Raw genomic sequence first — 24992 nt, 5'->3', positions numbered from 1 at the left:
ATAAAATTTAATTTTAGCTGTTTTTTTTTTCACTCGAAATTTATTAAGAATTCATTTGATATCATGAAAAAAAAATTTATCGCATGGTGATGATTGAATTTTTAAGAATTCAAATCATAAAATGTAAATTATGAAATTACATGTGATCAAGTTGTCAAATGAAAATTTAAATTTTAAAACTAAAAAAAAAAAAAATAGAGAATGAATAAAGGAGAATATGATAGAGTTGATTTCTCTTCAATCTTCATCCAGATGAAGTGTGGGTTTGGGAAATAGAAAGGGAGTTATCACAGCCTCTTTTTCTTTTTGTTGGAAAGAGTTACGTACTGTATTGAGATTGAGACTATTTCTGTCTTTACTCATTCTTCCCACCCGAAGGAAGAGGAAAAGAAAAGGAAAAGGAAGAGTTTTCTTTGTTATCTTTCCTTTTATAACAGTAAGGCTCAAACCTAATTAATTAAACGTTTTTTTTACCTAATCACTTTTCTCATGAAATGATGTCAAATGCTTTACCAACTTTCCTCCATTAGCCCTGATTATGTAGTGAGTACTATTCTTTTTTTTCTTTTCCACCAGTTTCATCCTTGTATATATTAACAATTAAATTCAAATTTTCAAGCTTTTCATTAGACTCGTTCGCAGATCAAGTTATTTATTTAGGTTGATTTAGATCGGGTCATAGATAATTTTTTAAATTTAAATTCAGTTTGGAATATTATTAAATTAATAAAAATAATTTTTATTTAATTAAAATTATTAAATATATTTTAAAATATTTAAATATCTTGGAATTCAATTAGACAGTAAAATAAGTCTTAATTGTTGAGACTTCTTATGCCATTAGCTTTGTTTTTGGAATATTTAACTAAATCAAGCATCCAAAACATTGCCACTAAAGTTAAAGTTAAAGTTAATGACATAATATGCTATAGTAAGGTTTGGCTTGGACATTCTCATTTAAATTATTAATAATCAGGGAGCATCCTATCATGCTCATAAAGCCAATATGCTACTATCTCAAAACAAAAAAAAACAAAGCCAATATGCTATATTTGTATTTACTGTAAGACATCATTTTGAAGGAATGTTCATAAAAAGTGTTGTAAAACATTTAAGGTATTTGTAATTAAGACATAATTAGTGTCCAACTGATCATCATATGATCTTTATTTCTTCCAAAAAATAGATCTCTTTATTTTGAATTTGACTTTCCATTTTGAACTTTATCAAGAAAAAAAGTTGACTATTCCAAAATTTGATAGACATATATCTCCTACTAGTTCTTACAAATGTATTAGCAAATAGATGTTAATTATGAATTCAGAACTTAATTGAATTTGTTCGTATAGATATCCCTAATAAATGTTAAGTATCAATAAGTTTAAGATTCAAATTTCTAAACTTGCAAATCTGCAACTCATTTTCTATCCCCGTCTCTTTTAAACCGGAAAATAAATGTAAATTATGAAAATAATTTTTCTCCAAAATATTAAATACTTTGCAGTGTTCAACAAATTAAATTAAAGTACCATAGGAGTTAGGAGCCAGTGTTAATTACACGTTAAACCAATCATGCATGTAGGATCAATGAAGGGTAAATTTAATAGTGACAGATCGGCCTCATCGAATATTAAAGGATAACCCTTTCTGAGTATAGAAGTCAGGTTCCTTAATTGAAGAGGGCATACATGCATGGGTAATGGTTTCATCTTTTTCCTGCCCTCTCACCAAACAAAGTAATTTCCATGGTTTCTTTCCACGTACTCTCTTTGCTGTCTCAATCCAATTAAAAGGGGATTCAACAGAGAAAAGAGTATAGGAATAACAAGGGAAAAGAGAGGAAAGACAAAATGCAAATTGTTGTGCCTCATGAAAAACATTCATGGTCTATAGGCATTAAAGTTTAAAGACAGCAAGAAGATTTTCTAATGCAGCTTAAAAGTTGATGAAGATTGGATAAACTCAACGTCTTCTTTTTTTTTTTCTTTTTTTTTTTAAATTGAAAATGATTTTTTTTTTTTTTGGTTGAATTTGTTAAGGCATAGATGTGCTTAATTGACTTGAAAAGATCTTAAAGCACTATATAATTGAGAAAATGATGTGATGAACAGATACGTTTAATTAATAAAAGGCAAGCTACCTCCAACCCCAAAAAAATAATAATAATAAAAGTCAAGAGAGAGCTGAAAAGGAATTAAACAGTAATATGTAGACTAGCAAAGTTTAACCAAATAATTTATCAATGTTTCCAATTATTTAAGGTTGCTTTTGTTTTGTTTTTTTTTTTTTTCCCAAAAGGTTCCATTTGGTTTGGTAAACACTTTTACTTTCTTTGTTCATTTTTCTTTTTTTTTTTTTGCAAAAAATGAATGAAAAAAAAAAGAAATAAAATTTCAATAGAAAATTAAAGATAAATAACAAAAAACAAAAAGCAAAAGCGTTTATCTAACGTAGTCTAATAAATTAATTATATGTGTTTGCATTTTATGAAAACTTAGGGTATCTAAGTTTTTATATGCTTATATATGAGGCATGCATGCTGTTGCATATTAACAACAGAACCCAAAACAAGATCATGAAAAATGAAGACTGGATTAAGGGATGATCATGAAACCATACACAGCTAATCATGTATACATGCAACTTTCTCAAGTTTATCTGAGGCAATTATACCACAGTGAACTAAAGAAGTCTCACTTAATTTACTGTTTATTCTTAATTAAGAGTTGTCTTTTGTTAAATGGAGTCTGAAGAATAATGTAATCTCGATCCTGAAGACTCAATTTTATCTCAGGATCGTAGGCGTGCACGCCTACCGCTTATAATAAAGAGGTCTGAGAAAAATAGACCAAATGGCTTGGTAGTTACGAGTGATTGTTTGATTCTTAAATAATAAACATATATATATATATATATATATATATATATAAGCGCTGTCCAAAAGGAAAAGATTAGTATATACTTAAGGCTTTATGAAAAAGTTATCATGTTTTCAAGGAAAAAGCAGAAGTTCAAGGGGAAATACAGAATATACAACTGTGAATAACAACATGATCATACTTGTAATATTTATAGTTTAAAATAAATACGCTATGCTAACAGTGATAATATGATCTTTTGCTAAAATAATGAAAATTTAATTTTAATGATAAAAATTAATTTATGTTAATATCAAATAAAAAAAAGAATAAATAGAATAATTGAACGCCATAAAAATACTCATCTTTATATATATATATATATATATATATATATATATATTAAACGTCATGAATGAGGGCTACGGGCTAGAGGCTCCTTTTGATTAAGAATATTTTGATTAATCCTAAGGGGATCCCACCATAATGGTAAAGGGGTGATAATTTCTTGCTATGGTGCTATTCTAGACTCTTTCTCTCTCTCTCTCTATGCCATGCATGAGCTCTCTTTTTGAGCACTAAAATTAAACAGTCCACAGCATGAAGAAAGAAAGCTTATAGGCGAAGAAAAACTTCGTCCACTCAAAACCCTAAAAATGATAAAAACAAAATGGACAGATCATGAAAGAATGAAAGAATAATAAGAGCAAAATAAAAAAGAAAGGGAAAAAAAAAGCCATCTCCTTCCCCCATCTTTCCTTCTCCCTCCACTCTTTAATTCTCTTTTCTCTTTGCTTTCTTGGCCTCTGGTATTCCCTTAGTGTGATTCTCCACCTTATTTTTCCTAAAGAACCCATCAACCTTTATAAAAGAAAAAGAGATAACAAAAGATTAACCATGGTTTTCTCATCTGTTCCAGTCTATTTAGATCCTCCCAACTGGCACCAGGTATGGTTTTCTTTTTTCTTCATCAATTTCTATCCACACCCAAAATAAAGCTAATTAAAAAGATAAATATTCCTATTCCTTTGTGATATTTTCCTGAATATACCAAATATTTTCTTCTTTACAATTATAAATATTTACTTTGTGTTGGATTACATGTATTTTGCAGCAGCATAATCATCAACAAGGAACTGGTAGTGAAAATCCTCAGCTTCCACCTCTTCCTCCACCTCCTCATGTTGGAGCTGGTACTGGCTCCATTAGGCCTGGTTCGATGGCTGATCGAACCAGGCTAGCCAAGATTCCACAACCAGAGGCAGCCCTGAAATGTCCAAGGTGTGACTCCACCAATACCAAATTTTGCTACTTCAATAACTATAGCCTCTCACAGCCTCGCCACTTTTGCAAGACGTGTCGGCGGTATTGGACCAGAGGAGGTGCCCTTAGAAATGTTCCAGTAGGGGGAGGATGCCGAAGAAACAAGAAAAACAAAAGCAGCAGCTCAAAATCACTTGCTTCTGCTGAGAAGCAAGTTGGTTCAAATTCAACAAATGCTGTTATTCCTTCTGAAATCACTGTTCATTTGCCACATCAAACACCTTATTTACCCTTCATGGCTTCTTTGCAAAATTTCTCTCAGTATGGTTTGGGAAATATTGGGTTAAACTTTGGTGGAATTCAAGGTCAGATAGGGGCAACAAGTGGCGCTAGTGGGCAAGCTGATATGGGTTTTCAGATAGGAACTAACTCAGGCATGAGCAGTGCTATTTTATCTGCAGGATCAGGACCTCATCAGCAGTTCCCTCTCATTGAGTCGATAAATGGTTTATATCCATTTCAAAGTGAGGGTATTGAAGCATCATCTTCTATGGTGGGAGAAAGCCAACTTCTTCGTTCCTTGAGTTCAAGCTCTAGGGTTTCTCAGCTAGCTCCAGTGAAAATGGAAAACAACCAAGGGCTAAATCTATCAAGATCACTGTTGGGTGTTTCAGAGAATAACCAGTACTGGGGATCAGGAAATAGTTGGACAGATTTACCAGGTCACAACTCTTCTAGTACTAATAATCTCTTATAGATAGTTTTAATCTTTCTTGATAGACAGCAGCTTAAAGCTGATCTTGAAGCTTCCGCTGCTTCATTCCAGTTATCACAACAGCTTTAATGACAGATAGTAGACATATATAAAGTTGCAATGTTCCTTTGATCACCTTGACTCCCTCACAAGCTCCATCAAAAACTAAATAATGGGTGGTGAAATTGCAAGGTTCAGTGAGGAACTTGTCTCATCAATCATCATCATCATCATCTATCGCAGACTAAACAAAGATTGGCAGAATTGATGTTGTTTCATACTATATATTTTTGGGTTTTCTTAAGCTATGGATTTGGTTTTTTGTTTGCATGGGCTTGTTTACAGATTTGTTCTACGGTTGTGTGTGAAGTTATGGGATCTGTTATCTGACATAATCAGCTAATTTTTCTCTGTGAAATATCCTTTATTGTAACTTCTTTCTCATGTCTGTTTCTATTCTTGCATTTCTACTGTTAGTACAAGGTTGCATCACCACCACGAAGAATGAAAGAGTCCTTTCTGCAAATTATCATATCACCCACATTTCCAAAAAAAAAAAAAAAGTTCATTAGAAGAATAAGCAAGAAAATATTCTACTAGAGAGTAGTCTCATGGGCTAAAAAAAAAGGGCTGAGATTGACACTGTGCTGTGTAAGTTGCATAAAATAATGCTAAATTTTGGTGTATATGTATTTTCCTGATTTTCAAAGAATCTTCTATGAATTCTAGCTGAATAAAAAGTTGATGAAGTCATCTGCATCTTGTCTTCTCATCAGCCAAAGAGAACCAAGTGAAATCTCTCTAGACACAATAAATTAACATGCACTTATTGTAAATGCCTACAATCGATCTCTTTCTCTCTCAGTCATGAATTTCCCTACACCATCATTTTGAAGTTATGAAGCTTATAATATTTTACTGTGCACAGTCCATAATAATCTCCTCCATGGTGTCTCTAGCATGTTTATAAACTTAAAAATCGATGTTTCATTGCATCTGCACTTGTTGATTATCCAATCTTGATTCCATCTCCGATGCTTTTCCATTCTTTTATATATACATGTACGTGGAAAAGCTTGAACTACAGCTGCAGGCCATGCATCTAAGATAATGCACCAGTCAGAGTAAGAATTTCCTTATCTTTTAACAACAGCTTCAATGATTCTGTAATTATAAGCATCGTTGTGATATATATTACAAATTTCGTTGGGTGTGTTGGAGTTGAACTTTCAAAGTTAAAGCCAAAGAATCCAAGAAAACGCCAAAAATCCCACTCAAAACCATGCAATTCCATTTTAAACCAAAGTGTGCGAAGTATTCTAGAATTTTTATAGAAAGAAAGATGTAGTAAAATGCTTTAAGTTTTCTCAAGTATATGGGATGGTCAAAAGAAGTGAAACCTTTTGAACATTTCTGTCTCTCTCCTTATTTAGATCTTTTCAGTGTGGTAAGCTTCAAATTTGATCCCAGAAAACGAAAGATCAGATTTAAGAAAAGAAATTAAAGGTGCGAAATCTTCTACTCATAATGAGACAGTAGAAAATAAATAATATAATATTAAAAACTCAGCTGTAGGGATGGTTTTGTCTCAAACAAAAGAAAAGAAAAGGAATCAAAGAGGGGGGATATTTGCTTTTTGCAAGGATCAAGACTACTGCCTTGCAACAATGAGTAAAGCAAATCCAAAACAATAATAAAACAATCTCTCTCTTCATGATAGTCAGTTGGGGATAGAACCTAGAAAGTGAAAAAACAGTTAGTGAAATTCTGTGATGACGAAAATGTGGGGAACCCAACATCTGATCACATTTGGGTGGAAATATTGGGAAATGAAAAAATTGGAAAGAGATTCAAGTTTGAAATTTGGAAATAGAAGCAGCCCCAACTTTTTTGTACTAAAGCTAGTTGTCGTTGTTAAGCTGTGAGTTTGATGTTTAATTACTTAAGGCTAGCCTGCAGTAGGTCATGCATGTATTTCCATTTTAGTTTATACTTCTTGGCTGTGTACCAGATAGAGCAGAGCAGCCAGGAGAGAATGCATGGGGATTTGAAATGAAAGTAGATGGGGGAGAGGAAGGAAATCAAGCAGCAGATCAGTAGAAGAAAAATAATTAGAGAAAAGAAATTGAAACTTATAAGATATAAAATAATCAAATGCAGAATTTCTATGTGCAACCTGCCCTACCAATAGGGTTTGGTCGAAATCTTTAAATTACTTAAAAAATATGTCTAATTAGGTTGATGAGAAACGACTGATTTTTTTTTTTTATATATATTTCGATACTCTTTTAGGTTTCATGCCAATTTCGTTTGATTGATATTTTTGCTAATTATTTTTTTATTTTTTAATAAAAAGTAAAAAAAAAAACTTAAAATAAAATTCAAATAGCAAAATAAACCGCTAGACACATTAACTTTGAATTTATATATATAAACTAATCATTTACAAATACTAAATTTTTCAAAAAAGCAAATAAAATCGAACAAAAAATGAATTAATCTTGCCTTCACTATTGACATTAATATTTTTTATTGTGGTTAGGTTGATCCTAAATCAAATCCATAAAGTAAGTACTTAATAAAATGTATAGAATTATTTATTACTAAAATCTCTTCCATTAACTACTAAAAGAAAAATCATTAAAAAAACCCTATAATTTCAAATTTTACAAAAATAATCACAATACGTTATTTGCATGCATAAGATTTTATTTCCATCTTGATATTTTATACCTATATATTATATTTATCCTTCTGCATATATAAGGAAGAAATAAGAATTCAAATCCGTGTTCCTTAATTATGTTATAAAAAATTATTATAACCAATAGATTAAATATGAATTTTTTAACAAGGGAAATCATAATCTTGAGATAATAGAAAATTTGTAATATTAAAATTTAAAATTTAAATTTATTAAATATTATATTTTAAAAATAATTTTATTAATCAATTGAATTAAATTCGAATTTGTTTGAAATTACACTAGATGATTAAAAGAATTTCATTACTAGAAAATCTACGAAACAGGCTTAGTTATGACTTATGGGGCATCAAACAGCCGAAGAAGGGTGGTCCATAGGTTTATATGCTTTTGGTAGGGTGGTCCAATCAAGTTGCAAAGGAGATAGCTAGCAAAAGTGTCAAAGCGGAGGCCCTCTCGAAGAGCGACGCAAAAGTTGTTTCCAACGGCAACATCAACCAGCATCCAAATGAGCTGGCTCAAATCTTTTCCGCAAAAACAGCCCAAACCCGTCCCAAATCCCAAAATCTTAGTACGACATTGCCACTTGACAAATTGCAGCTATGGTGATTAGTCATCAGTTTATTAACCAATTTGAAAGCTTAATCAAGTGGCTTAATTATTTATTCAAGAAAAAATTGGCTTGATTATTGAGAATTTCAAGTTTTATAGATAATAAAAGGATTGATTAATCGTTCTGATATATGTAAATAATTCTGAACCTAAATCAAAATGTCTGAAAAAATATAGCTGTTAAGAGTAAATGAGTTACATTTGTAGCAAAAATAAAACACAGACTGAAGTTCAAGGTCCACAACGTTGTACTTGAGCAAGCAGAGATCACAAGTGACTTTGGAAACCAAGTTTGATTTGAAAACAGAAACATCTCTCTCGAATTAAAACTGAGGATGATTACAATCGTACATATGTTATAATGGTACAAATTTGCATACATGTGAAGCACAAATCAGCCTTTTCCTTTCCCTTTTTTTTTTTTTGGGTGGGTGGGAGGGGGAGTTTGATGGGTCTGTAAATAAAATATTCTTGCATACAAACAAATGAATAACTTATAGGTTGGACAGGTGATCTTCCACCTCTTTTGTAGCAAAGCTGCCTCCTTTAATACGTTAAAAGAAACAAGGTGACAAAACGAACAAAAACAGTTGGCAAAATGAACCTCAGCTATCAACAGGATCTGCCACAGAGGGTGGCCGCGGCAGCTGAGTTTGAGGCTTAGGCTGAGGCTGGAACTGCTGTGCTTGGGCCTCAGCTTGCGCCTGTGCCAGCTTTTGCTGCTCAACAAACCTACTCATGCGCTCAAGCAATTGAGTAGCCTTCCGCTTGCCCCTATCTGTACCATTTTGTGCCAAGTCCGCCAAAGGACCCATCACGCCTAGCTCCTGGGCCGCTGCTAAATGTTGTTGGTCTCCAGCACAAAGTTGCACCAAAACTGCAGCTGCATTCTCTCTGTTCCTTGGGGATCCATTTCCAATAAAATCTACCAAAACTGGCACTGCATCTGCTGCTCCAATGGCAGACTTCCCTTCAGGATGGCTAGCAAGTATAGCAAGTATGGCCAATGCCTCATCCACCATTCCACCTCCAGGTTCTGTCAACAATCGCATTAACGTGGGCACAACTCCAGCTCTCACTGCTTTTCCTTTGTTCCCTTGGTAAATGCACAAATTGAAGAGTGCTGTTGCTGCATCCTTTTTGCCCCTTTGTGTGCCTTCACTTAGCAGCGTCACCAGTGGAGGGATTGCTCCTAAGGCACCAATTGTCACCTTATTTTCATCCACTACTGAAAGGCTGAAAAGGGTGGCTGCAGCATTCTCTCTAGCTTCCATGCTCCCCTTCTTAAGCACCAGGACTATACCAGGAACTGCTCCAGATGATATGATACTTCCTTTGTTTTCTTCACAAATGGAAAGGTTAAGAAGTGCTGTTACAGCATGTTCTTGGGTGCGTGAGTCAGGTGTTGAAAGGAGGCTCATAAGGAGAGGTATGGCCCCAGCTTCAGCAATGGCCACACGATTATCAGCATTGCGTTTGGCAAGAAGACGAATTTCGCCTGCAGCCGTTCTTTGGTCTTCAGGGTTGCTAGATGCAAGTTTACGGAGGAGAATTTCAATCTTGGTATGTTCGGTGGGTGAGAAGGCAGATGTGGTTTTACTGGGTCTTTTGGGTGGTTCAATGCCATTTGCCTCACACCATTGAGCTATTAGACTACGCAATACATAATTGGGCGTAAGGGCAGGGCTACTAAGGGTCTGTCGTGTTTTTGGACATGTTCCATGCCCTTGCTCCAGCCATTTCTCGATGCAACAACGTTCATAAGTCTACAGAAGAGAGTAATGAAACCTGTTAAAATTATAGCATGAAAATAATGGTAAACAAGACTTCAGCCTCTGCATGTATGTGCAATTGTCCAAAACATGTATTCCAAAACACAAGGTTCTTATACAAATCTTTTAGTTAGCATCCGATTTGGGTCACAACCTCAAGTTTAGTTACTCCAAGCAATTAAAAATAGAGAACTAGTATATGACTAGGACCATTTCAAGAACAAACTTTTGGCCAAATAAATTAATGGCATGACAATGTAATATGATGCAACAAGCTAGGTCAATAACCAAACAAATTTATCATGCAAAATTGAACATTTCTTGACATTTAAATAACTAAAGGGGAGAGAGGTGGTTTTCAAGACTGAAAATATTCAAAAGAAAAAATCTTGGTTATCATGAGCAGGAAATCTACAACAAATATACCTGCCCTGTTGAAACAATGACAGGATCCTTCATCAACTCCAGGGATATTGGACAGCGGAAATCATCTGGTATAACAGGAGTCTTGCGATTTCCATCAGTGGTTGCTTGCCCACTACTACTAGGAGGAAGATACTTTTCCCTTGCAGGAGCCTGCAAGTTAGGATTTTCTGTCTGCACAAAATCCTTGATTTTCTTTAATAAGTTTGACATCTTCTCAAATGTTTCCCCAGGATCTCCACCACTGGCAGAAACCATCTCATGTAGAGCTAATGATTCTTGTGTAAGTTCAGCTATCCCAACCAATTGTAACTTCTCAGCCAATCTCCTTAGCACTTCTGGATCTGCTGCTGCATCATTGCTCTTGTTGTAGAGCGATAATAGATCTTCGTACAGCTCAACATCAGGTGCATCAACCCTTCCTTTAGCTCTCCTGAACTGAGCTAGAACAAGCTCCATCTAAACATAGAAATATTATTCATGTAATCCCTTTAAAAAAAATTATACAATGAAGTAACCCAAAGTTCCTTTTGGCCTCTAAAACCTAAAAGAAACCTAAAGTTGAATTGTGTTAAGAGCTGAATAGATTTAGTTTTGATTGCTATTTGCGCCCCTTGAGTCTCTCCATGCTTATTTCTATCCATACCATCTTTGGTTTCTCAAATCATAAGCAACTCCAGAAAAACTCAATTAATCATGATTACTATTATTACTTGAGTCTTGAGGGCACTCTATTCCATGTCTAAGATGACTATGATTCAAGTAATCATCTATAGGTCATACACAGAAAAGGACCAAATATGAAATAGCAAGAGGAAAATAATATACTATGTAATTCTTCCAAACATATGTCCACTGATAGATTATACCTGTTCCTTTACTTCATCTGATATTTCAAGATTCTCATAGGAAATTCCACTCAAAGCTTGTTCCAATTGAGCTGTCACTTCACGAAATTTATGCATAATCTGCTCCCTCTCTAGAACCTATATGCAGATAAAAAATAGTTTCAGTCGATAGTCAAATGCGGTGACAAACCAGTTCACCAACATATTATTCATTTGTGTTAAAAATTTTCACTTAAAGTAGAACTTGATTTTCAAACAGTTACTTTTAGCAATAAATAAATCTAGCAAAAATTAACAATACACCATGATGTTGATTCAAAAACAGATCACATAAACACCTTCTCAGGTGGTTATAAACTCATGGCTTCTCTCTCTAATTAGAGAGTAACCAATTATTAGAATATTAAAAAGAAAGTACATATCATTGGCCATTTTAAAAGATTGAAGTTCTAATACCATCATTTCCTTGCTAGACATGAGTGTCAAACTTAACCACAATCTAAAGTCATAGTGTAATAAAATTACAGATTGGATGAGCAAAGAGTGAAATCATTGCATTCAATATGCCACAATAAAGCTTGAAAAAGAAGACGAAAGCAGTAGTTTGGGATAAATTAAATTGCTCTAGTATCGAACTTGAGCAAAATAAATGAATGAATTTGATCCTCAGAACTTTATATCCATTTATGGCAGTCGTTTTCAACAGAAAACGGGTGCATCTGTTTCAGAGTCTGGCATAACAAAGAGCATGAAACTTTGGCTTCACAACCAAGAAAAAGAAACTATGTCCATTCCTTGCCTCAGCAAAGTAGTCATACCATAAATCGACCCCATCCACGGATTGCAGCCACTTGGAATGCTCCTTTTAAAAGCCCATCTCAAAATAGGGGCATGAGGAGAAATGTTATGGTGCACTTGTTTGTCAACCTCAACAATAAAACACTAAATCTATGTCTGTGACAAACCAATATGATTGTTGACATAGAAATACACAAGAATTAATACAAGCACCAAATATAAAAAGCCATATATTGGGGATCCCGATTGAAATAGATCTCTCTCTCCCTCCATTTGTAAGAATGGGAAACATAAACTGAGCCATATACCGATGATTCCAAGAAAAACCACAGGAAACCAATGAACATAACAACCCAATTAAGTATAATTACTTGTGCAGGAATGCTCCGAAAATTAGTTTCAAGGCCAGAAACTTAGGAACCATACATTGGGGATACTACAAACCACCACCCCCCTCTCCCCTCCGCTTCTATCTCTTTGGTCCTCCTCCTCCTCCTATTTCTCCATCCCTCCCTCTAATTTTAACCACCGCAATGAACCTCCAAATCAAATACCAGAAACAGAACAACCAGAACTCTACATACTATTGATGCAGAAACAAAATCTCCATAATCAGAATGAAAGACTCGTTCTTGTCCGGTTATAAAACATTATCCTTAGTTTCACAGGCTTCCAATACAATTATGATGATGACACCAGTTATTTTCAAGACCTTATATTATAATCAAAATAATAGAGGCAGAGTTGAGCACGTAAAACGTAACAAGAGACAAGGTAATCCCTAATTGATATATCATGGTCGGAGCTAATGGAAACAAAAGTGGATCAAGAGAGTTATATTAAATGAAGGATTCAGATTTGACAACAATCCAGACACAAAGGGACAATCCTGAAATTCAATTAACAACGTTATATCCTTTTCTTTTAAGGAAAAATCTATGAAGGACTAGAGATCCTACTTTAGCCTTGCATGTATCGATGACTATGACGCTTGAAAATGTTTATGATGAGAATTTCTCGTAAAATTATTTGAATTTGAAAAAAATAAAAAAGAAAACCGGATGAAATTGTGGCTAAAATATTTACTGAATAGGTTCTGAGTGCTTTTTTTTTTTCTATAGTATTAATTAAAGAAAAAAAAAGGAACTACATCAAATTCCTTTTTGAATTAATAAGAAAATGTAGCATTAAATATCGTATTCGAATTTTAATGCTCCATTTATAATATTTTATCAATTGATTTTAGATAATGTTATTGCAAGAAATATTCTGATTATTGCAAGTACTTCACAAGCTAATTTTCCTCCATTTTCTCAGCAGCCAAACAGATCCAAAAAAAAATCGAATAATAATACTCACACACCAGGTAAATCTTACTGCCTTCACTGCCGAATCTGAGCAACTCCTTAGCCGAAACCAAAGATTCTTTCAAGGAGACCAAAGCTTTAACAGTTTCTTCAGGGATTTGCTCTTTGCTTTCTCTAATCTCCTCAAACATTGGCGTCAACAGCTTGAGTCTCCTAGCAAGATTGCAATACTCCTTCTTCACCGGGCATCTGTAGTCGCCGATTGAAGCTATTTGGTTCACCGCATCGATCAAGCTCTGCACCAGCGCTCCTTTATCTTCTTCCATTCTGAATCCAGATCTCGTTAAACGCAGGCGTTTAAAAACTTGAAGGTTTTGATTCAAATAGAGATTGAGCTAAGTCTTCGAAAGCTAACGTGAGGAAAAACCCGTCTCCATTAGAGAGAAGACTGACGACTTTGACAGACGAGAAAGAGAATGAGAAAGTTTAGTTATAGACAACTTAGACCTTTTAATTCACTGACTCGGCTTATCTGAACCGGACCGGATTCAAAGTGGAGAGAGCGGAGAGCGATTAGAATTAGATGTTTAGGCTCGGCTTAAATCTATTGTCAAGACTCTATGTACCAGGTCTGGCTCGGCTCGGCTAATGACTCGTCTTGCAGTCAGTGAAATGGAGTTTAAACATTTTTTTTTCCAGACAAATTTGAAAATTTCATGTCTAAATTTGCGCATAAATTCGATTATGAAAATCTTTTTAATTTATTTCCAATAAAATTCAGGGCCGAACTGCGTGGCCCATATCTGATATTGTTAGTGCCCAACAATATTCAATGCGCTCCTATATTTTGGACGTGTATGATCTTTTCAAATTAAAATTGATTTTGAGGTTAATTTTATAATTTTAAAAATATGTATATAATAAATTAAAAATTAAAAATAATATATATGTAAATTTTTATTTTTATACTGTATTTTTTTTATAAAAAAAATTGAACGTTTTGATATTAGACTATAATGTGTTAATTTTGTTTGTTACTAATTGATTTTCCAAAAACAATTTAAGCAATTTCTGTATATCATACACTTGAAATTCTTAAATAAAAATAAGTTAAATGTCTAACATTGTTGATTCAATAAATTAAATTGAAAAAATGAAAAATGTTAACTAATACCTATAAACATCGGTTTATCAAAATCTTTTAAAAGAAATAAATGTAATTATACTTATCATACAAGTTTGGTCGCGTCCAAACTTGTGGGAAAGTGGACAAAAAAGGTTGTTGATTTACTTTGAACCAAACAAAAAAAAAAAAAACAATAAAACAATAAAGACATGCAGCTAAGAATTCAAAAGCAAAGGATAAAAAAATCACTAACAACTAAAATCTTATGTAAGAAATCCTATTTGGACATGTTCAACATTTTCTTTTTAAATCTTACATCAGGAGGACATTTAAAAATTTGTATTCACCGAATCAATGTAAAACAATTCATTAAAACAACTCAAACATCTTTCTAATTAATTTAATTTAAATGAATTTTATTGAAAATATTAGATAAAAATCTTGAATAAATTTACTTATTGGATTTGGTACGACTTGATCTATAAATATTTTTGTTTCGAATTCGATATTCTTTTAACAAAAGAAGGAAAACAAAAAATTTAACCACAATTTTAACTTTTAAAAAGTAATGATTAATTATTAAATTTGATAATTTAAAATACAATATGAGGATATAGTATATAAAAAAATGAAAACAAGAAATTTAACTACAATTTCATCTTTTATAAAGCAAAGATAAATTACTAAATTTGATAATTTAAAATATGAGATAATGACATGATATATAATATATAAATAAAATATAAAAATGATACGATTTAAAATTTTAGTAATAATTATATATGTATTTAATAAAATTTAAAAAATATATTTAATATTTTTATATTAATAAAAATTATGATATATAATTTTCATATAAAATACGATTTGAATAATAAATTTTAATATTTTATATGATATAAATATGCAAACAATCAAATCTATTAATTATGAAATATAATAGCACTCATAGATAAAGATGAAGAACCAGTATCGAAAAATTTTGCAAATGATGGGCATGCAAGAAGGAATAAAAGCTGAAAAAAATCCAATCATGGCGGAAGAAAGTGTTTAAAAAAGGATTGAAGGATGGGGACATGGGCACATTACCGCATTATCTCTGAGGATGGACAGTGCCAGACGCTTGCTCGTAGAAATAAAGTCTCCAACGGACAGTTTTGCTTTTGTCTAGTAATGGGAATTTGATGGTGATGGATATATTTGTATGTCTAAAAAGTTTGTTTTCCAATTTTGTCAAGTTGGCTTATGCTCCCATTAATCATTGTGTTTCAAAACTTTCTTTCTTTTTCCCTTCAATCACTTTTGAAATTTAACTACTTAAATGTCAACTTTTTGCTAAATTAAGAGAGGCCAGACCACCACCCGCCACCACCACCACCACCGGAAGGCCTCAGCCACAAACCGGTGGTGAAAGGTTGAAGAAAGTTTAAAGCCTTTTGTTCTCTTGAAAGACGGGAATAAAGTTACAATTTATCCCATTTATTATGAGTATTGGAAATATAATATAATTTGATTTGAATGATCTGATATATGATTTTCAGATCTTAATGTTTGATTCACTTCATGGAAGAACTTGTTTGCCTAAATCGTTATTATCTTATCAAATTAAGATCTTTTGTTCTTGATGTTTCAAATGAATCTTTTGTCATGTTCAAACACATATAGGAGAATACCATATGTAGTTGCTCTAAAGCACAAACACGGACCATGTGCAGCTAATCTGCTAAACCCTTCATCAGCAGACCTCTTGTTCTGGCCGGCACCTTTAAAGTTCATTTGTGAGCTTAATGAGGAGGCAAAATCACTATTATAGCAGGCCTTAATGGAGACAAACAGGGAAAGAGAAAGGAACATCTCGAAGGGAACAACTTACTCACGTTTATTGCTTTTTTAAAGTTTTGTGCACGAATGACAATGATTGAAATAGATTTTTGTTCGATTTAAATTTAACTTGATTTTATATTCATAATATTTAATTTAATTTAATTTAAAATAATATTATATAAAATTGTAATTATTAAATTTAACATAAAATTAATAAAATATTATTTTTTAAATATAAATATAAATATAAAATTAAATAATTAATTAAAAATAATTTATTTATATATATCAGATTAGATTAAAGTAGATTTACCTAAAAATTAATTTTGATTTTAATTTTTTTTATTATTATTCTATTCGACTTAAAATTTAATTTTTAAAAATAAAAATAACCTTTAAAAAATTAAGTCGAAACGAAACCCATCCAAAATAGATTAAATTACTATCTCTAATTTTGTGTTTTTCAGTGGGTATAAAATAGAGAACATATTGTAAAAAGAAATGGCCTCAAAGCTGTAAATGTAAAATTTTTAGGCTTATTTTTTCCCATTAATTACAGAATGCCACATAGGTTAAATTTAAAAAGTTATAGGATACATTGATATTTTTGTCATACCGTTGGTGAGAGAGAAATATTTTTCTTATCCAAAAATTTTTACAGCAAACAATGTTTAAGAGACAGAGGAAAATCAAAATAAGTTTGAAGTGTCCAAAGTTTGTACTTCATCGTCCTGTTCTTGAAATATCTTTCTCATATATTCTTCATTAAGCAATGCTATGCTCCACGTGTTGTATTCTGATTGATCAAACTTAAGCATGGAGCAGCGGAACCAGAAGGTAAGAGGACCAAAAGTGGAACCGGAGTCCCCTGTTTAACGAACCTAAATAAGATTTGATTGTGGCAAATTTGACATTTTGACCTTAATTCTTTTACATGGAAAACATTACATGAAAATCGTTCGTGCTATTAATTTAGTCATGAATTTTTTGTCAAAATTTTTAGTGGATAATTAAAAAAAAAAAATCCGAATCATAGAATGATACTTTTGATAAACAATACTATTTTATTCGATTAAATTTTATCTTTTTTAATAAAAAAATTTTAAATTTAAATATTATCAATAATTATTTATTTAAATTATTTTAAATATATAATTTATAATTATTTATCTTAAATTATCAAATATATACCTTTATAATTGAATAATATATTTATTTTGAATTTTTTTCTTACAAAAAAATTATTTTGATAAACGATAAGTTTTAAAATGATTATTTAGTCAATTAATTCAATGGCACGATCTGGTACCCTCGACGATCACGTCCTTACACGTGGTGGTTCCCTTGCCGTTTGACAAGAGTCAAGTCTGGCCTGTTAAATAGGGCATGCATGCGGTCCACATGTGGCGGAGTGGGTGGTGGTGGGATGAAGATAGACCGTTACTTCTTACTTACGCGGCAGTGACTCGTGATTTGATTCTAGTGACATTCATTCGGCTCAGCTCAGTCCGGCTCTAACAACCGAGCCGCTTTATCCACATGTAGCTGATGGCCAATAAAAATTTAGAAAGAAGTCCATGCCCCTTTAAGTGGGGTCCTTTTCGTTGTGGGTCCCAACTGGGAAACAAAAACTGCCGCACATGGTCTATGTGGAGGCAATGGTGGCTGTGTCTTATCCAACGTGGCAAGATCCGGTTTTGGAGTTGGTAACGAATCAAAGCCGTTCATTTCGAATCCCAGGATCCAGTGAATCCTACGAAAAATTCTACTGAAACAAATATTTTTTATCTTTTTCAATTATGAATTATCCACCGTTGGTTCCAGCGTGGGTCACATCACACTGGATGGTGGGGCCCGAGAAGGTGACGGAGGTGCACGTGACCCGCCGCAAGGACAGCTCAGAAAACTTCCTTCCCATGGTGAGAAATCATTACGGCACAGCAGCTGAGGTGGTGACCCTGTTGTTTGCTGATTGGGCAAAAAATTGTCGTACACGTGAACTTGTGCCTATCCAATTTTGTCTGCCTTTGTTTTTTGTTTGGTTTTTTAATTTAAGGTCGGGGTTTTTTTATTTTTTGGGGATTGAATTTCTTGGCGTACTAATCAAAGCCCAAACAGCCAGCCATAGTTGAAATTTGGTCCAATTGTTTGCTTGAATTTTCCATAATTCTTACACGACATGAATAATACTAACATGAAAAGAAAAAAGAAGGTTTTATGTTTCTTTGTATTTTATAGGAATAAGTCGTGCAAGGCAATTGTTTTTTTAAATTAAGGGATGACCAGCAGAGATCAAGCATGAAAGCAATTGGAGACAAAAAATAAAAATCAAAAGGATGAAACATTAATTATTCAGGTTTTTTTTTTTTGAATTTTTTATTTTTTTAAATTTTAATCTACTTTTTAATTTTTTTTATCTAATTATATATCTTATTGAAGATGATATTATATATATAAATTTTTTGAAGTATCAATTTTAATAATACGTTAATTGATTTAAAAAATAATATAATTTTTAAAAAATTTTCAAGTAGCTGATATTTGTGTATAAATAGTGAATGGAACCTATATCATTAGAGAATGACAATCCTTTTTGTTTGTTCAAATTATCATAAAATAAAATTGAATAATAAAAATATTTTTTTAATAAAAAATTAAAAAAATTTAAATTTAAAATTTAAAATAACAAGGCACCAATACTTAAAAAAAGATTCAGATAAATTTTAGTGTGAAATGAAGAACTTCATGTAAGTAATTATCATAAATGGACATGAAGAACTTCCTGTTTGTATCATGGAAATGCATTGTATGATGTTGTGGATGAAATGTAGTGATAGTTTCAACGAGTTGAATGTTAGTTTTAAAAGCACGAAAATAAAGGTGGGCTGATGTGCTAAAAAAAAACAGGTTCGGTTTGACTAAATTACGTTTGTGGTTCAAATTTCACAACTTATTGACTATGCCAGTTTGTTAAGATATATGGGATTTTAACTACTATAGTCGGCGGACGCTGCTTTCAGGACAATTTTCAATAGCCACCATCAGTCACGATAGAGGGCTTCATCTTTTGGGTTGCTGCGGCCTCCTAGGCCGAGACCCTGTTGTTGGATCAATGCATATGGAAATGGACTGCTAGTTTCCATTGCAGGCTTGCGGCCATAGAAACCCCATAAATGAAAAGTTTGGACTCTTGTTCCTAGTAATTTCTATTGTTTTCCCCTTTTTTTCTCTTTTATCAAAACTGAAATTGGGTTCCCGAAAACTGAGACAATAATCTCGTGTTTCAAGAGATGGTGCTGCTGCAACTACATGATCAAGATCAAAGGAAGATGTTAGCTTGGTCAAAATTAATTGGTCGTGGCACAATTTCATGTATCTCCGTTTTACTCACTCAATTTGCTCTCTTTTTAGTTCCTCTCTTCTTCTCAGCCTCTCCGATACTCATTCAACTCATACTCTCAGGTCCTATTCTCCCTCAAAACATATATGAAACTATTCCAATCTTGATTTTCTGTAGTTTAACAACTCTGTTTCTCTTCTTTGCAGCTTTAGTTTTGTTGGTAGTCGTGGGATTTGGAGGGTGGTGTAGGCGGCTTCTTGGATTCCATGCATCAGCACCAGCTTTTGTTTTCTGCTGTATATTTTTTGTATGGGGTGTTTATATTGCTATTGTTCGACAAGGTACCTTTGCTGCCTTTAATTTTTGAAGCTAAATATAATTGCAGGATAACTTTTTGTACATTACCCATTTTTGGGAAAAAATGACATTTCTATTGGCGTTAAGTATAATCCTAATTGATTAGCATCTGTTTTCATCATTTGAATATTTGAATGAAGTTTAGCTCACTAAGATATTTGTGTCCTATTAGTAGTTAACAAAATATTGGTTACTATGTATTTTCAATAATTTGATGTCAAAATGGGAATGGGGAAATCATATTGTTATATGAAACAAAGGTTTTGTGATGCAAGAAACTAACTTGTTTTGAGCAGTTATTGCAATTAGCTTGTTTTATAAAATCCCATTCTTTTCCTTAATTGCAGCAATTTCGTGTATTATGGACATTATGTTCAATGGAGAGATGATCATGCTCATCATTGGTCTATGTAGGTTGTTCTTCTTTGCTCTTTCTGTATATTGCAACATCTATAATGTTCTTGGTCACATGGAAAGCCTGTTCTGTTAGGTTTTGTTGTTTATTGATGAAACATGCTAATTATGCTGTACTTAATGGCAGGATCATGTTAAAGGATCCGGGTTATGTGGCACATGAGTCTTTTTCTTCAGATGAACTTGATGAAAGTTCTGTTCTTGGTGTTCAAACTCACAATGAGGTTGTCTAGTTACATTTTTGTTGTTCATGTACGTTTACAAGTTGGCATAAACTTGGTAAAATGCACATTTCTGCAAAAACCTTGAAGTAACTGGTTAAGTGTCTCTAATTTTTAACTGTTTCAAGATGAATTCACCAAGTAAAAACCTGAAGTAAAGTCTGTTTCAAATGTGCAATTTTCACTCTATTGAATTCTAGCTGTGACTCTAAGAATATGAAAGTTTCCCGTCAACCTTATTCAAAATATTGTCTCTAATGGGTTTCACTTTGTGTTGTTTCCTTGCAATTTTATTGGTGTAATTGTGCTTTGATGCTTTCTCTCTCAGAGTTCTCTTTTGCAAATGAGAGTAAGATACTGTAAGAGCTGCAAGACACATGTACAGGGGTTTGACCACCATTGCCCTGCTTTTGGAAACTGTATTGGTAATAGAAATTAATTTGCGTTTGCCAATGTCTTTTTTATATTTGTCCTTTGATTTGTCGATACCATCTTAATCTTTTCTTCCCTTGCAAATTACACTTTGGTTCTGAGATTCTTCTGAACTAATATTATGCTTGTAAGTGGTTGATGATGTTTTTATGTTATCATGCAGGTCAAAAGAATTATGTCCTCTTTATGGTTCTTCTTGTTGGATTTATTACTACTGAAACTTTTTACGTTGTTTGCTCATCCCAGTGTAAGCATAAGCTTAATTGTATTTGAATTGTTAATCTACTAGCTGTAAATTATGATTTACAAGACAACACTGTGATTCATTTGGATCTGTAACTTGTGTTGCAATTATTTGATGATCTGATGCTTTACCTTAATGTGTGAGACTAATCTTGTTGGGTCTTCCAATGCTTTGTAAAATATTGGAATTTGTTTTGCCTTCTTTACTATAATTATTACTTATTTATTTGCTTAAATGCATGTTTATTTGCAGTTGCCTCAAAATTTCCGGCTTTGGAAGAAATTAGATTGGAGGTAAGTCATTGCTTGAATGGTTTATCCAATTTATTTCCATCATATATAAGTGCTTATATATTGATTTTTTTCCCCTTTTTCTGGATGTTCTTTGTATAGACTAACTTCATTTCAATAATGGCACGAAGCACATTGCTATTTTCTCTTCTCCAAGTGCTATGGCAGGTTTTTATTGGTTTGACTTTGAAAATTGTGCTTGTTTTTTGATCCTATAGTTGTATCCAAGGATGTTTATTTCTTTGTTAAAACATTCACATCTGATTTTTCTGTCCACGCAGGGGCTGTTTTTTATATGGCATGTCTATTGCATATGTTTCAATATCAGAACCGAAGAGTGGGTAAGTCCCCTGCTAGACCAATGATAAAATAAAAAATTGGATATATTTCCAAGTACACATTGTTAAAAATCATTTGTTTAATCTGCACTATATATTATAAGAGTAAATTTCTATTGTTCATTTAATTTTTAATTTACCATAGGTGAACTGGAAGAAGTATCCAGAGTTCCAACTTAATGCTTCATCTTTACCAGGTGATACATTTGTAGAACAATTCTTATCTTTAGATATCCATATTTTATACTGTTCCTTCTAATTTTAGTTCAATTGGTTAAATCCAGGAGAGAATTATCATGAGATGAGGTTTAAAAATCCATATAATAAAGGAATCCTGCAAAATGTCAAGGAGTTCTTAACGTTGAAATAATAGAAGTGTTACTGTCCATCTTGCTCCTGGAGCATTCCTTAATTGTTTTGTCTCTCTCATGCTTCACGGCAGTTTTGTCTTTGGGGACGGTCCTTGTATGCGGGTGCAAAGTTTCGATATTTAGTTTGGCAGCGCATACCTTTAGAGATCAATTAGAGGGTGATGATTATAGTGTGCGGAAAATTAGGTGTGTGACTCCTATATTGCTGTTAGATATTGTGACTCTAATCTTGGTCATTGATAGGAAAAAGCTGAAACGGCAATGGTAACCAGCAATCACAAGAATATTTACAAATTGGGGGAATGGAGAGAAAATTATTACAGTTATACCATGAGAGAGAATAGTTATTAAAGAAGAAATGAGGATATTGGCCAAAAAAACAGAGGAAATGAGGATTTTTGTAATTAATGAGGAAACTTGAACTACTATTTTACCCTTTATCATTCCTTTTTTGAGTTTTTGAGAGTGAATAGGTGAAGGTGAAGTTGCCTGCAATAGCTAGGCTATTGGCGGTTATCATCAACAGCCAAAACGGCCTTTTAAGATAAGTTGGCCAAGACATATAGTCATATTCGGCCTGTTGTGGCAGAAGAGGCAGTCTCCGACCATGGCCTGGCTTTTTGTGGCCGGTTCAGGCAATAGCCTTATCAGATATAGCTTGTTGTGGTCAGATCTGGTGATACCTTGCTTAAATTTTTGTGGTTGAATCTGGCCATGACTAAGCCGGAAATGACCTTGATCCTGTTTATCTATCAACCCAAAATTATTGTCAGCTCGCCCAACCTTTTCCCCTTTAACAGCTAAGATTGGTGCTGCAATATCCAATGGTTCTACATGAGGCGTGCATTTACCTGCATTTCATATTTCACACGTTACAATCATCACCCAATTAGAGGATATGGATGCTTGATATGAATCTATGGACTACATGCTTGGGTGTCTATCCAACTGAAGGACCTAGCTTAGTTAAATGTTCAAGGCTGCCCTTTTGATCACATGAACAATGCAGAAGCTGAAGCATTTTCCTTGAGGTATCATTTCTATTATCTATGTAATTGTATTTGTTTTGTTCACAGAACAGTTAATTCAAACAAATCCTTGTCTCGATGTTTTAGCATAATCTATGTTCTTGTATTTCTTTTCCCTTTTCTTCTTTTTCCGAGTGAACTTAATCATAAATTACTGATAATTTTTATACATCCTGTGGAATATGCCCAGCTTAAGTTTAACTAATCTGGTGTATAATTGGCAACATTCATAGGCTGTGTTTTCTTTTCCATGATATAAAAAAAGATGATTCTGTAAAATTGACAATAAAATACTCAATTATTTCGATTTAATGACAAGGGTTTCACAGTTTGTATTTAACCCATTAGGCCATTACCAACCCAAAAACAACACAAAAACAAAACCAGACATTTGTTCCTTCATATGTACTGTATTTCAAAAGTACCAAAGCATCAATCTTTTCCATGCTAGCCTTAACCTGATCCAACTTTGCATTTTCAGGCAACCTGAACCTCCTCATGAACTTGCCACTGCTCCTCTCAACGTGATGCCTCTTTGTCATTCTTCTCTTCTTGCTCTTTGCTCCTCTCCCGGCTTATCTGAAGTATCCTACCTTCCTGGACCGTAACTTTCATCTCTCTTTCTTCAGCCCTGGAAGGTCAGCTCTAAAGACGTGCCTCCGGGGTCTCTTTCCAATCAACCCTTGCATTGGCAAAAGCTCGTACCAGCACCCTGGCTATAGATCAACAAGCCAAGAAAAAGAGCTGATGAAAGATCGGTACTTAATTTCTCTGCTGTCACCACCCCGCGGGCAGGGTGAGTAAAACTAGTGTCACTGCAAAAGTAGGAAGTATAAACAAATTTAAGAAGTAGATAGCTATAACATCACAAGAAAACTCGTTTGAACAGATTCCAACAAGCACTTATTTATTCAAAAGTTAAAAACTGTCTCACACTTTTACATTATTTTTAATTTTTAGTAAAAAACATAAGGAAGACATTGGAAGACTTCACACACAAACAAATACTAAAACCATTTGCTTATTGTTCCATAATCGAGGCTCTTGAAACTTAAAATGTGTAAACCATGTCGATTAGCCCGAAATCTCAATGGCCTTAACCTCAGGTTTCTTCTCCTCCTCCTTGGGGACAGTCAAGGTTAAGACACCATTTTCCATGCTAGCCTTAATCTGATCCATCTTTGCATCCTCAGGCAACCTAAACCTCCTCAGGAACTTCCCACTGCTTCTCTCGATGCGATGCCACTTGTCATTCTTCTCTTCTTGCTCTTTGCTCCTCTCTCCACTTATCTGAAGAATCCTCCCTTCTTCAACCTCAACTTTCACCTCCTCTTTCTTCAGCCCCGGAAGGTCAGCTTTGAAAACGTGAGCTCCTGGTGTTTCCTTCCAATCAATCCTTGCATTAGCAAAGGCTGAAGTCTCATGTGCTGAAGATGGCACACTGATCGACAATGCAGAGTTGAAGAACCCATCAAAAGGATCCCACACATCAAGAGAAAATGGATCAAAGACATTGGTTCTGCGACCACCAAGAAGACTAGGAATGAGTGACATGCCTGCAAAACTATGAACAAAGATTAACACCAAAAAAGAAAAGTAAAGAAATGTCTACAGAGTAAGCAAAGAAAGATTTTCAAGCTTCAATTGTATATTTCCTCGATGGAATTT

The 24992-nt window shown here is 33.4% G+C and overlaps 4 protein-coding genes across 6 annotated transcripts; 2 read left to right on the top strand and 2 right to left on the bottom strand.

Annotated features, from left to right (window-relative positions):
* Positions 1 to 3481: 3481 nt before the first annotated feature.
* Positions 3482 to 5317, top strand: LOC111285415 (dof zinc finger protein DOF2.2-like). Of its 2 annotated transcripts, none has more exons than XM_022874864.2 (2): positions 3482 to 3806; positions 3976 to 5317. In XM_022874864.2, exons 1-2 carry the CDS (start codon positions 3756 to 3758, stop codon positions 4876 to 4878), a joined length of 954 nt encoding a protein of 317 aa, XP_022730599.1. In that variant the 5' UTR covers positions 3482 to 3755; the 3' UTR covers positions 4879 to 5317. The 2 variants fall into 2 exon arrangements, with proteins under 2 accessions (XP_022730599.1, XP_022730598.1); XM_022874863.2 differs by having other exon boundaries at positions 3483 to 3806; positions 3973 to 5317.
* A 3165-nt stretch (positions 5318 to 8482) lies between these two features.
* Positions 8483 to 13801, bottom strand: LOC111285438 (U-box domain-containing protein 13-like). Its single transcript, XM_022874899.2, has 4 exons — positions 13396 to 13801; positions 11256 to 11372; positions 10390 to 10845; positions 8483 to 9957 (listed from the first exon to the last, which is right to left on the bottom strand). Exons 1-4 carry the CDS (start codon positions 13663 to 13665, stop codon positions 8797 to 8799), a joined length of 2004 nt encoding a protein of 667 aa, XP_022730634.2. The 5' UTR covers positions 13666 to 13801; the 3' UTR covers positions 8483 to 8796.
* A 5493-nt stretch (positions 13802 to 19294) lies between these two features.
* On the top strand, positions 19295 to 23439 carry LOC111286060 (uncharacterized). Of its 2 annotated transcripts, XM_089761754.1 has the most exons (12): positions 19295 to 19469; positions 19578 to 19751; positions 19836 to 19970; positions 20334 to 20400; positions 20528 to 20624; positions 20950 to 21046; positions 21217 to 21300; positions 21550 to 21590; positions 21690 to 21755; positions 21869 to 21928; positions 22071 to 22122; positions 22210 to 23439. In XM_089761754.1, exons 1-12 carry the CDS (start codon positions 19463 to 19465, stop codon positions 22293 to 22295), a joined length of 966 nt encoding a protein of 321 aa, XP_089617880.1. In that variant the 5' UTR covers positions 19295 to 19462; the 3' UTR covers positions 22296 to 23439. The 2 variants fall into 2 exon arrangements, with proteins under 2 accessions (XP_089617880.1, XP_089617881.1); XM_089761755.1 differs by having other exon boundaries at positions 21690 to 21751; positions 22071 to 22210.
* Positions 23440 to 24204: 765 nt separating this feature from the next.
* On the bottom strand, positions 24205 to 24992 carry LOC111285112 (18.1 kDa class I heat shock protein-like). The gene has a single exon (XM_022874366.2). It carries the CDS (start codon positions 24876 to 24878, stop codon positions 24399 to 24401), a length of 480 nt encoding a protein of 159 aa, XP_022730101.2. The 5' UTR covers positions 24879 to 24992; the 3' UTR covers positions 24205 to 24398.

The sequence above is a fragment of the Durio zibethinus genome, chromosome 6 (assembly GCF_047325235.1).
Source record: "Durio zibethinus cultivar Kanyao isolate XHJ-2024 chromosome 6, ASM4732523v1, whole genome shotgun sequence".
NCBI classification, from domain to species: Eukaryota; Viridiplantae; Streptophyta; class Magnoliopsida; order Malvales; family Malvaceae; genus Durio; species Durio zibethinus.
This window is presented reverse-complemented; position numbering and strand designations above follow the sequence as displayed.

What these genes read in the sequence shown, in the direction of transcription:
- LOC111285415 (XM_022874863.2), top strand. Translation starts at nt 3,756, where the DNA reads ATGGTTTTCTCATCTGTTCCAGTCTATTTAGATCCTCCCAACTGGCAC. An exon ending in ATCCTCCCAACTGGCACCAG is followed by an intron (nt 3,807 to 3,972) that starts GTATGGTTTTCT and finishes TGTATTTTGCAG; the next exon opens with CAGCATAATCATCAACAAGG.
- LOC111286060 (XM_089761754.1), top strand. An exon ending in TGGAAGAAATTAGATTGGAG is followed by an intron (nt 21,591 to 21,689) that starts GTAAGTCATTGC and finishes TTCTTTGTATAG; the next exon opens with ACTAACTTCATTTCAATAAT. An exon ending in ATATCAGAACCGAAGAGTGG is followed by an intron (nt 21,929 to 22,070) that starts GTAAGTCCCCTG and finishes AATTTACCATAG; the next exon opens with GTGAACTGGAAGAAGTATCC.
- LOC111285438 (XM_022874899.2), bottom strand. Translation starts at nt 13,665, where the DNA reads ATGGAAGAAGATAAAGGAGCGCTGGTGCAGAGCTTGATCGATGCGGTG. An exon ending in AAGGCAGTAAGATTTACCTG is followed by an intron (nt 11,373 to 13,395) that starts GTGTGTGAGTAT and finishes ATCTGCATATAG; the next exon opens with GTTCTAGAGAGGGAGCAGAT. An exon ending in CAGATGAAGTAAAGGAACAG is followed by an intron (nt 10,846 to 11,255) that starts GTATAATCTATC and finishes TTCTATGTTTAG; the next exon opens with ATGGAGCTTGTTCTAGCTCA.
- LOC111285112 (XM_022874366.2), bottom strand. Translation starts at nt 24,878, where the DNA reads ATGTCACTCATTCCTAGTCTTCTTGGTGGTCGCAGAACCAATGTCTTT.